Below are 12,787 nucleotides of genomic sequence, written 5' to 3'. Positions count from 1 at the left end.
TTGGAGCACTCAGCCATAGCTTATTTTTGAACCTTCCCATTCACTATAGACTCGGTTCTCAATGTGGACTTTGGGGTCTGAGTGACATTGAGGCCCAGATCTCAAGCCGAGGCTGAGGAGTGCTGGGCAGAGCTCAGGAGAGGGTGGCTGAGAAGATTATGTCGCTGTTTCACCCCCGTGATCCTGGGCTGGTCTCCATTGTTCCAGTTCCCCACGACAATTTAGAGCAGCCAATAGGCTGCTCTGCGTTACCCCAGCTGTGCCTGGCTCTAAGGGGCCATTTTAGCAGCAGGCCATTCAGCAGCGGGGTGAGGTGTCCTTGCCACAACCCCTCCCAGTGATCCTGCTGCACAGGAGAGATTGCCCAGTGGCCAGGGAAGATGGCATTAGGGCAGCTCTGTGCCGGGAAAGCATCACAAAACTTCCCCAAGGCAGCCTAGAATCTGCCCTGCGGCTTCAAGTAATGACACGATAAGCAATGGGAAATGATATAGACGCAAATCTTGCCCCTCGTGCATGAAGTCGCTAGCCAAACTCCCACTGACGTTAGTGGGACCAGCGTCTGGGCTATCGGCTGGGCTTTGTGCACAGTTCTTCCGCTACTAACTGAATGAACATACCGACCATTTGATGTCTAGAGCCTGCGTTTCGGAGTTCTTCCTCAGGCACTTGCTTTCGCTGGCAGTCTTGACAGGGAGAGGCATGCAGGAGGCGCAGAATAAACACAGCTGCAGCGCTTTTCACCGATTGCACATGCAAATAAGTGGCTCTCTGAGCTCATCACAATGCGGAGATGTTCAAATAAACAAGCTCAATGGGTCACATGCTGACCATACTTCCCCGGTGTAAAAGCAGAGTCACCCTATCTGAGTCAACGGAGAGAACTCCAGATTTACATCAGTCTGAGATCAGAATCTGGTCTCCTGTGGGGGGTTTTTAAAATCTCATTTCACACATTTAAATAAACACACGTTGGAAACTTGGCATGCAGACAGTAGCTGCCTATGTTTGTGCAGGTGGCAGAGATACCAGTTACAGAGCTTACATGCACACAGTCGGTTCGGAAGCCTGACGCTTATGTTTCATTCCTTCTCTGAGTTTCTCTTATGGGCGATGAGTTGCTGGGGGGGAGGAAGGATCACTCTCAGCCGCTCTAGGGGCCGTCTGTCTAGTGGCCCCAGCTTTCCCCTAATGGCCCACTAAACTCTATTATACCATTCAGCCACTAGGTGGCATTGTGTGTAAAATACCTTCTTTAAATGAATCTCAGCCATACCTGGCAGAGCATTAAAGGATCTCATACACAGCAGGTGTGATCATCATAAGCAAGCTCTGAAGCCAGGCCGTATCTGGTACAGGGACATGACATGGTATCAGGAGTAAACTAAGATCAGAAACAGAGGAACAAAGCAAAAAGATTGCACAGGTTGCAGAAATAGCTTATTTTTGAACCTTCCCATTCACTATAGACTCAGTTCTCAACATGGACTTTAGGGTCTTAGTGAGCAAGAAAGGTTGCAAGATCTCATCAACATGCCACTCTTCAGTGCTCCCAGAGAACTCCAGCTTTGATAGGCCTTCCCAGTGGACAGACTGGAAGCAGTGTTTTGCAAGATTTCAAACTGCGAACAAACTCCGCAAAGAAACTGGAGATATACAGGTATCTTCTTTAATTTGTGCTATGGGGAAGCAGGCAGAGCATATTTTTAAACCCTTTGACTTTACTGAAGACAGTCACAAAGATGTTTATGGAAAGGTTTCTGCCTATATTTGACACAGATGTGTTCACCAGAAAATTCAAGAACCAAGGGGAAATGTTGAATGTTTTATAAGAGCTCTGCATACATTGGCTGAAAACTGTAATTTTGAGCATGCAAAACATGAGAATATCAGAGAGAGACTCGTTATTGAGTTAACAGATAAAAACCTTTCACAGCAGCTACAGTTGAAGAGAGATTTAAACAGAGCTAGAGCTATTCAGATAGTAAAGCAGTCAGAATTAGGGAAACAACAAAACAAAAGGCATGAGCAGTCCAAAAAACCTGAAACTAGCTTAGAAGCTATGAACAGACACTTGAGAGTTAAAAGTCATTATCATACAACTCCTGAAGGAAGGTGAGAGAGCTCCCAGGCTAAGAGGGACAAATTCCAGCCTACATGCACAAGGTGTGGGAAAAGTCATATCCCAGGAGATGATGCATGGCCAACTGGAGACACACGGTGTAATACATGCACAAAATATGGACATTTTGCGGCTGTTTGCTGCACCGAAGCAGTCAGGGAGTTGACTCAAATTACAGACACTCAAGAGGCATTGTTTCTGGGATCTATCACTTGTGATGACACAGAGCCTGCCTGGAAAGTGAAATTGAATATTCATGGCAGAACTATGGACTTTAAAATTGACTCAGGAGCTGATGTCACAGTCATCTCAGAAAGGACTTAGAATCACCTTCAGCTCGTCCCAGGCCAGAGCTGAAGTCACCTGACTTGGCTCTGAGTAGCCCTACAGGGATTCTGAACTGCATGGGCCAGTTCATCACAGAAATAATTTACAAAGACAAAAGCTTTGCATTCAGAGCGTGTGTGATCAAAGGATCAAGGACCAACAACTTTCTCAGCTGAAAGGTGGCAGCTAAGATGGGCCTAGTAAGAAAGGTGGAAGTCAGAAGAACTCTATAGGGGATTTGTTGATACTGAACTTTTGAAAGGAGATCCAGTTCAAATCAACGTAAGAGGCAATGTACAGACTCCGCTTCCTGAGAGACCTAGGAGGAGATTTGCTGCAGATTTCTGCAGATTCAGAGGACATAATTACCTGGTGCTTGTGGACTCTTTCCAGTTATACCAAAATAATGTACTTGAAAGACATAACAGGTCGCAGTGTTATTGAGAAACTGAAGTGCCCTTTAGTTCACTTCAATATTTGAGAACAACTAATAACGGACAGTGGACCACAGTTCACTGCGGCAGAATTTAAGTAAGTCCAAACAACACATGATTTTGATGCTATTACTAGGAGCCCACCTTACCCACAAGCAAATGGAGAGGTGAGAGAGCTGGACAGATAGCCAGGAAAATCCTACAGCAGGGAGATCCATTCTTGCTCTTCTGAGTTACAGATCGACACCAGTAGTGGCTACTGGTTATAGTCCAGCACAACTCCTGACAGAAAGACATCACAGAAGCACTCTTCCAACTTTGGAAAAAACCCTATCTCCAAAGTGGCCAGACATGAAGAGAGGAGCCAAATCTGGTAAAAAAGTTAAAAGAGCTTATGAACACTTCTACAGCAGATATCACTCAGAGAATGGCCACATCGAGAACCTGGTGACCATCTTCATGTCAAATTGGATGTAGCAAAAGGATGGGCAACTCCAGCTGTCTCAAAGGAAAGCTCGATCATACATGATCAAGACCAACAGTGAAGAGTGCAACAGCAACAGCTGATATCTCCAGTTTGCTCCTCAAAGAACAGCACAGAGCAACTCTACAGATGACAGATGCAGAACAAGAAGAAGAATCCAGGATTCCAAACCAATCACAGCCAGTCATTGCAACTAATGGACAGCCAGATGAACAAGTTGTTACACTTTTGGGTCATGTAATTAGAAAACCAGTATGATCCTGCAACACGTAACAGATTGATCTGTACTGAACTACAAAGGTAGCATGATAATGTAACAATGGGAAATGGTAGGCGTGTAGAACTTTAAGGGGGAGAAGGCATGGAATGCTAAACTGTATTGTACTGGTTTCAGAGTAGCAGCCGTGTTCGTCTGTATCCACAAAAAGAACAGGAGGACTTGTGGCACCTTAGAGACTAACAAATTGTACCGTTCAGCCACTGGGTAGCGCTGTGTGTAAACTACCTTATTTAACCAAGTCTGAGCCATACCTGGCAGAGCATTAAAAGGATCTGATGATGATCACACCTGGTGTGTATAAGCAAGCTCTGTTGCCAGTCCATATCTATGGAACATGATACTGGTCTCCCCCTGTTCATCTCAACTTAACCTGAAATGAGTCTGTCAGCTCTGAAACTCCAGGGCTTGCAGTCTTCCTCTGTCTCCCTCTCAGTTTCTTAGAGGCAGCCTGGCACAGGGCTGTTACCCTCAGCTATCCCAGTCCTTTCGGCCTCCCCATCTTCCTCTGTTCTGCTTCCTTTATAGCTGGGCTTGTTTTCCTTATTGGTCCCAGGTGAGGGTGCATGCCTCCATGATCGGCAAGTCTGCAGCTGTGCTGAGCTGTGTTCAGTCTGGTCTCCTCTCCTTTCTGCTGGTGCTCAGTATGGGATTTGTAAACCACATTGAAAACGAATGGCCTAGCAGCCTGACTCTGTGAATGAAACAGGAACATCCTGGTGCATGAATTACCCAAGTGCAGAAACTTCCCAGCAAGACCAGATACTGGAAATATGTATTTTTCCCCATTGCGCACAAAAATGGGCATGCAAATGAAATGACTCTGTGCACATGGCTCCGTTTGCCCAAGCTGTTACAATAATTTGAGGTGCAAATTAGGCACCCAACTGCCTTTTTGCACCCAGAATTTTGGGAATGTGGTCTGCAATGTGGGGTTTTTTTCTACGAATGATTTGTTGCATTTGACCATTTCAATGGCTTCCAACCTTTTGAACCTTGATGTTTCTCTTATTCATGAATCCTGGAAAGGGCTTTATTTTAGCACCAACGGTTTACCTGTTTTGCCGTTCTTCCCCCCTCTAGCAAACCCAGAGGATCAATGGCAGCGGGAGATCAATGAGAAAGGAGAAGTTGCCTGTCCTACGTGTGGCGTTATAACCAGGAAAACCATTGCTGGGCTCAAAAAGCACATGGAAGTCTGTCAGAAAGTAGGTGCTTGCAATCAGTGTTCAAATTTAGCTCATTTATTCTGGTAGGGAAGAAATTTGCACACCCTAGAATGAAATAATTGATAATAATAAATACCTACCTCTTGTGCAGCACCCTTCCTTGGGAGACCTCAGAGCGTTTCACAGTTGTTAATGGATTTATCCTCATGACACCCCTGAGAGATAAGATAAGGGGGGAGGGATAGCTCAGTGGTTTGAGCATTGGCCTGCTAAACCCAGGGTTGTGGGTTCAATTCTTGAGGGGGCCATTTAGGGATCTGGGCCAAAAATTGGGGATTGGTCCCTGCTTTGAGCAAGGGGTTGGACTAGATGACCTCCTGAGCTCCCTTCCAACCCTGGTAGTCTATGATTCTATTGTCCCCATTGTACAGATGGGGAACTGAAGCACGGAAAAGCTCAGGGACTTGCCCAGGGTCACACACAAAATCTGTGGAAGGGCAGGGAATTGAACCTGGGGCTCTCAGGTCTTCGGTAGGGGCCCTAACCACTGGGCCATCCTTGCTCTTGTTTATTAATTAATAATTAATTAATCGTCTCTAACTGATATTGGTGCTCACTAAACCTCAAGCTGTGGGACATCTACTGGTTGTCTCCAGAGAGCTGACTCGGCGCTTCAGGCTGGCTTCTCCGCCTTCATTTCCAGCTGCTAAATTAATAGATTTTTAAGGCCAGACATGCCCACCGTGATCATCTAATCTGACCTCCTGCATAACACAAGGAGTTTCACCACGGGACATTCGCGCACTGAGCCCAATAACTTGTGGTTGTGGTCGTGCACATCTCTCAGAAAAACACCCCGCCTGGATTTAAATTGTATTTAAAATAAGGCAAACACACACTCAGTACCTCTATCCTAGTACTTTTCTACGTGGGCTATTGCGGCCTCCGGAGACCTTTGGCATTGTCAATGGGCGGAGGTGGTCCCTGGATAACGAATGCAAGTGGAGGCATGGATGAGATCATCTCTGTATTAAAATGTGGCCCGTTAAACTTCAGTCTCTGAAAAACCAACTTACTCAAAATCCGTTTCAAACAGAAGATGGGTGCCCGATTTTCAAACTGTTTCGGCGTGCGACTGCACACGCAGCGTTTGTGTCTAATTTATCTGTGCAGTTACTGCCCTGGAGTGCACATGTTGGATAATGGCGGCAGTTTTTCCAGGCAGATCCCCAATTTGGACACACAGTTGCAGTAATTGCACACGTAAAGGTGCCCCAAAAGCTTTTAGGAAACTGGTCCAGTACATTTTTGCATAAGCTGCTTTTTTTTTATTGGCTGGACACAGCCGTCAGTTACAGCTGTGCGACACCCCCGGTGCATGCGTACGCATTGATACCCATTGTATGCGTGCTGCTGAGGCCAGACTTTGGGGCAACGAGGTGTGTTTAGTAAGCCTGTCAAAGTGCTGTCGGTCAGTCATGGTACCGTGAAAAACTGACTCTCCTCTGCATCAGCATCCATCAGACAAACCGATTCCATCTTCATCAGGCTCGTGGTGGGTTAGAAATAAATCCATCCTAATAGAAAGACGACATAGGATCAATTCCTCCCACTTGGAACGCATGCATCGCGGCTTGGCACCTCAGCCTGGCCTCTGCATATATGCAGCAGTGGGATACTATTGTCCTATGAACTCCTGGTTCTGTTGAAGTCAATTGCAAAACTCTCAGTGGCGTCAGGATTTCATCCATTCTCTCTTACTTTTACAGTGTGCTTTGTGACAGTCTCCCTAGACTAGTGGGTAACATAAAGGGCCATGAGACCGGCCAGTCTGCTTGATGCATGAATCCACATGAGGGCAGTAAAACTTGCCTTTCCACATGTAAACAGGCGTGTGGGTGTGCAGATGAGGTAGCTGGGCCTCTTGCTGCCTGCTGGGTCACTCAGAGGGGCACCATGCTGTGGTGCTCGCTGCTAGCTCCCATCACTCCTGGCAGAATTTCATCTGGCCGATTTGGCCATGATTTAGCCATGGTTTATGATTTGCAGTGATGTTAGAGCCGTGTTGGTCCCGCGATATTTTAGAGACAAGGTGGAGGGGGTGGGCAATATCTTTTATTGGGCTAACTTCTGTTGCTGGAAGAGACATGCTTTGAGCTTCTTCATGGTTTCCGATGTCAGGAAAATCTCCTGTGATGGAATTGTAGACCCAGAGCTCAGCTCAGGATAGGGGTGCAAAAGCAGCTTTCTACTCTCCCGATCCTAGCCAGCTATGGGCCCAGCTGGTCCCTGATGTAGATTGGGCCTGCTCCTGACTTGAACCAAGTTCCAGTCCACAAGGGCCTGCTATGGTAGTCAGAGATCTCCTGGGCACAGGAAACTCATGACCACACTCCTGGCATCCATGGAAGGGAGGTGGTTTAAGGAGCTGGTGTTTTGCTACTGGGTAATCCCCCTACACTTTATACAGTTAGATGGACCATCAGGCTAGCTGTTTGAACGACTGGAACAATGACATGCGTTGACTTCTCGTTTTGGTGGCTATTTAGACTTATTGTCTGTTGGTTCACTGCCATGCATATTTGCCTCTGGGGTCAATAAATCTTGATATTCCCCTCAGTGGAAGTCCATATGTGCTTAATCACTTTGTAAACTCTGCTTGTCCATCAGCAGGTTAGAAGTTGCAATGCAGAGTAGTTCATTTTCATTGCATTTTTTAACAGGCCACATGGAATGTAGAGTCAGGGGTCATATGGCAGAGTAATAGAATAGCAGGAAACTATTCTGCTGATGAAATCTCGGTGACGTTTTCAAATAGTTCTTCAGTTTTGGATAGTCCAGTAGCAGAGGGGAGTATATCACCTTCCAGGACTCATCATGATTACAGATGTCTGCAGAGTGCAGTCTCTATGAGACCAGTAGATCTACATTCTGTATCCCTCTAATGAGCTGAACTGAGACCCCAGGTCCAAGTGCACCCAAGCCTGGGGGGGTTGAAAATCCAGGCCTGAAATCAAACTTCTCCAAAGTTTGGGGCATGAGGGTTAGAAATCCATATTTGGTGGTGCATTGGAGAGAGAGGATCAAGCTGCCAGCTCAGACTGGGTCTCAGGGCTGGAGGTTCTGATCTAAAGTTCTGGTTCAGGTCCAGCGCCATTCAGTAGCCTTCAGTATCATCTTATGGGGCCTACATCAAGTGTTCCCTGTTGGGTTGAGGCAGAATGCACGCTTTGGGAAATCAAAAATGAAATGGCCGGTGTGGTGACTCTCCTTTAATCTGTTCAGCTGCAGGATGCCTTGAAATGTCAACACTGCAAAAAGCAGTTTAAGTCCAAAGCTGGGCTCAACTATCACACCATGGCTGAGCATGTCAACAAGGTAAGGGCTCCTGGAGCAAGCACTGATCTCCAGCTTTCATTCTCTCTCTCTCTCCGGGAGATGCAGGCGAAGAAGAATAAACAAACAATTCTTTTTTTTTTAAATGGTGAATTTGTTGCTTATGCAAACAAAGGACTGGAAGCACCAGCTTTCCACCATCCCACACACAGCTCCCAACATGTACCTCAGTCCAGATCTGCAACATGCCCTGCTTTCCCTGTCCTGAGCACTGTCCATCCTTAACACACAGCGTATATCCACATATACAGCATGGATACCCACTGGACTCCGCATGTCATAGCATGACCAGAAAAGACTAACATCGAGGAGCCAAATTTTCAAAGTGCCTAAACTCTGCCTCCAAAATTGGGCTTGCAAAACCATGGGAAATGGGTAGTTACTTACAGAAATCACATAATTGGGCATTTAACCACCCAATGGGCATGAAACAAAGTCTACCTAGGATGTGCAAATGTGTGGTTTGCACAAGAATGTATCTGAGCTCATAAAAGCTGGCAGGCACAAACTTTTTGAGGCCGCTCTTAAAAATCTGGTCCTGTATATTTCTGGGAGACCAGGGCAAGGCATACCCGTATTTTCTGTATGTCCTGAATTTACCAATTCCATCTTGCCCTTTTGTTATGAATCAGTCTATTGTAAAAGCAGATTTTTTCACTTATGAATTGCATATGGATTTTCAAATTAGCCGTTTGCATGTGAACACATGCTAACTGTATGGGCAAATTAAGCAAGCGGTTTCAAGGGCAGTGAAGCTCTGGAAAATCCAGCCCATGATTTTTAACCCGAGACTCTCCTCTAAGAGTTGAGAGAGAGTAATTCCTTGCGAGGGTGAAGTTTGCGACAGCACTCAGGGTACAGAGGACACGAGTGAATGGCTGACTCTGTTGCTTCTGTTGCTTCTGTTACTTGTTTCCAGCCTGGTCCCTTGGAAACCGCTGTAGTTGGTGAACAGGAAGAGCGGGAAAGGCTGAGGAAAGTGCTAAAGCAGATGGGGAAACTGAAATGCCCCAACGAGGTACAAGAACAATTCCTATTTATCGTTCTGCAAAAGGATGAAAGGAATTAAGAGCCCAGATACGGAGGTGGACAGAGACATAGCACAATGACACTTTGTTTGTGGGCGTTTTAAAATGAATTCCCCGCAGCTCAGTTCTCCCCGGGGTGTGTACGCTCTGTGTCAGTTCCTGGCAGGAATGGTCAAGGAAACAGGGAGGTTGAGGAATATTCACGGAAGGGGAATTCCCAACTGGTAAACCCAAGTATCTGCCCCAGAAAGCTGAGTCTCCTCCAGCCAGGGAACAGAAACATAACACATGTGGGCCAGCATGTCCAATCGGATCTAACCCATCCAGTGGGAATTTTGAATACTTGCAACCAAGGAACTGTTCACAAGCAAGCTCCAGGGCAAGAATTATTCACTGAAGTTCTTCAGTGAATAGCTGCAAGTAACATGTACCGTGAGCTATTTGCAGGCACGTTGGGAACAGATAAAGGGGCAAAATAATTGGCTGTGAATGGTTTGCCAGGTTGATCCCACGAGCAGCAGTTCTTTCCACCCCAAGACGTTCACTTTACACCCTGTCTGTCATACGCGTTTCTGAGAATCCTCGCACCTGGGTCTGAAGTGCTGCAGATGGCACAAGTCCAGCCTGAACTGGTCTCCTCTCTCTATTTCTCCTTGTCGGAGGTTAAATGTAATTTTTTGAGGATGTTTTGGAATGAAGGTGCCCATTGGGCAGGCCAGGGGCAGGTGCCATTGGCTGCTTTCCATTTAATTGTGCGTGCTCTAAACAAGTGGAGAGCTCGGGTTGCTCTGAACCCAAGTCTCAGAATTGTTCCTTGGGCAGGTTTGGTGGATGGTACGAAATTGTATGGGAGGTGGAGCACGCCAGCTGGCAGAGCAGAGATCTTAGGGACGTAAACTAGGACAGATTCCCCAGAAAGTGAGGAACGTCTGCTCCATTCCCAGGGCAACAAGCAGAATGGGTGTGGGGCACAACATCCTTGCACAAAATGAAGGACGTGATAAGAAACCTCCCAGACTAGTTAGAGAGAGGTTGCGGGGATGGTGCAGCTGCCCTGTGGTTCGCAGCTCCCACAGGAGTTACATGGGGAAGTCCAGGGTCCATGCCGTGGAGGTGCAGAACAGCGTGGTAGATGGTATTGATGTGTTCCTCCTTGAAATGTTGGAGTGATGGTTCTATGATCCTTTCAACCTGTTTGCATGCATGTGCAGTGAATGCACCATCTAACCCTCTCTTGTTCCCATCTCCATAGGGCTGCACAGCCAACTTCTCCAGTCTGATGGGATACCAGTACCACCAGAAATGGTGTGGGAAGCATCCCTCTGAAGTGGAGAAGCCCATATTCACCTGCCCACATTGCAGGAAGAAGTATAAATCCAAGGCGGGACATGACTACCACGTGCGGTCGGAGCACACTTCTTTGGTGAGTCTCAAGAGCAAGGCTGAATGTTAAAGCTTGTGTCTCTGTTCACTTAAGCAGATAGTGCGGTAGGTGCAGCAAAGCCCCACAGCCCCCGTTATGTTCATAGGGCAGCAGGAAACTCTCATTACATTGGGACCAAACTGTCCCTGACTTCTTTAAACACTATCTTGGAGTTTTGAGACAGATGAGAAAAGTTCCTGAGTGGAACAACCAGGGTCAAATGAAGCCTCAGTTCTCTGTTGTTTACACGTCTCACTGCCCATTTAAATGTTCAGCCAGGCATGTAATTTGAACGTGAAACTATCCTCTGATAGGGCATGAACCCATCCCATCACAAACCCAAAGAGAGTCCCCACTGGAGGCTATTCTTGTGAGTGACTGCTGCTCAGTGTGAGTAAGGCTGGTAGAACTGACTTCTGAGGGATACATCTCTCCTGGAAGTGTAACTTCCATTTTAGCTTACCATACACGTGCTATCGGTGAGCAAGCTAGTGTGCGAAAAGTAGACGTGTGACTGCAGCGGCGTGGGTTAGCTAGGGTCCCGGGTGGGATTGTGCTCACGGTGGCCAGCCCATCCCATAGTCAGCGTTTCATACGTTTTGTTGAAATCTACTGATGGGACAGTCACTCACTGCTGTAACTTGCTCAGACTGAGACATTAATATACGTGGGAACATGGCTAGGGTTAAAAGACCATCTCACAAAAGAAGTTAGCCTTCTAGCTCTGTTAAGAAGGGAGCTTCACTCCAGTTGGAGGGCCAGATTTGCAGCCTCCAGCCTCTAACTTTGCATGTTTGCGGAGAAGGCCTGGGAAAGGGCTCTTAGCGTTTTGCAAGCCCAAAACTTACCTGTGTGTGACAGTTTTATTTGCAGCCTGCCGTGCAAGTAACGGTGTGTGCAAAAGTTGGTGTGCAAATACGCAGGCCCTGAAAGCTCCAAAGGCAAGATCTGAAGTTCCCTCACCAGTGATAAGAAGACTTTCCTTTTCTCATAGGTCTTTCCTCTCACAGCTGTTAGCCATTCTCTTTCCTAACCCTTTCCATATTTCAGCCTCCCGAAGAGCCAGAGGTGAAGCCAGAGGCCACCCCAGTAGAAGATTTTGAAAGGACTCCTAGTGGTAGAATCCGGCGCACATCAGCCCAAGTAGCGGTCTTCCACCTGCAGGAGATAGCTGAGGATGAACTGGCCAAGGACTGGACTAAACGAAGGATGAAGGACGACCTGGTACCTGAAACTAAGCGAGTAAGAACTCGTGTTTTTTCCTGCCCTTACTCTAGGTGTGAATGGAGACACTGGGGTGCCACACACCTCTACATGCCAGGGAACCAGTTGGCAGCTGGGGTGGATCATTTCTCCCTTCTTAAATGAAATAATAGTGCTTGTGTGTGGGCATCTGGGGAGCCATTGCTCTACGCAGATGCACACTTGCCGAGCCTCGTCTCACCCTCACCAGCTCCAATCCAAGGCAGGATGCATCTCCATGCTTGGCTGAGAGGGAGTGGGACTGGAGGGAGCTGGCGATTCAGGGTGGGTCTACACAGCATGTTAAGACCAGGCTCTGACTCAGATTTGAGCTCAAGGCCCTTTTCCATCCCCACACACTTCAGTCTGACTTGGATCAGCAAGTACTCAGGACCCAGACCCTAGGACTCTGCCAGGGGGGTGGGTCAGAGCCCAAGTCCTGCTGTGACTCGGGTCCAAGCCCTGTCATTTTGCAGTATGGAAGTAGCTCAAGCCGCAGTCAGATGGTCTACGCAGTGCAATACGGACGTGTTGGCATGGCAGCGAGGTCCAGGTCCAGCAATTGTGAGCCCAGGTTTACGATGCAGGGCGGACGCTCAAGCATGGGCTTGGAAGCACCGAGTCCACAAGCCCGGTTCTTACAGGGTGTGTAAACGTACTCTAAGAAGGACATGGTGATTGGGGATCAGGTCTTGCAGTTCCATCCTCCTCCTCGTTGTGCTGCCAAAGGGCATGAAAGTCTCAGATACGATCCACTTCCTTCCAGTTCTCTTCCCTTGGCCACTGGGAGAAGCTTCTTTCCCAGAGTCCTTGGAGACCAAAAGGATTATATATACCCAGCTCTGAGCTAGCGCAACGCCTCTTGCAGTTTGCATGAAAAACCTG

General features: G+C 47.3%; 1 protein-coding gene across 1 annotated transcript in view; it reads left to right on the top strand.

Moving 5' to 3' along the window:
* Nucleotides 1–12,787, top strand: part of ZNF512B (zinc finger protein 512B) — a 47,324-nt gene that overhangs the window by 18,896 nt on the left and 15,641 nt on the right. The window contains exons 8-12 of the mRNA XM_077832118.1: nt 4,728–4,852; nt 8,099–8,191; nt 9,129–9,227; nt 10,490–10,660; nt 11,711–11,902. Coding sequence (XP_077688244.1) covers nt 4,728–4,852; nt 8,099–8,191; nt 9,129–9,227; nt 10,490–10,660; nt 11,711–11,902 — 680 coding nt within the window. The remainder of the gene's footprint in view (nt 1–4,727; nt 4,853–8,098; nt 8,192–9,128; nt 9,228–10,489; nt 10,661–11,710; nt 11,903–12,787) is intronic.

The sequence above is a fragment of the Eretmochelys imbricata genome, chromosome 13, assembly GCF_965152235.1.
Source record: "Eretmochelys imbricata isolate rEreImb1 chromosome 13, rEreImb1.hap1, whole genome shotgun sequence".
In the NCBI taxonomy this organism is placed as follows: Eukaryota; Metazoa; Chordata; order Testudines; family Cheloniidae; genus Eretmochelys; species Eretmochelys imbricata.
This window is presented reverse-complemented; position numbering and strand designations above follow the sequence as displayed.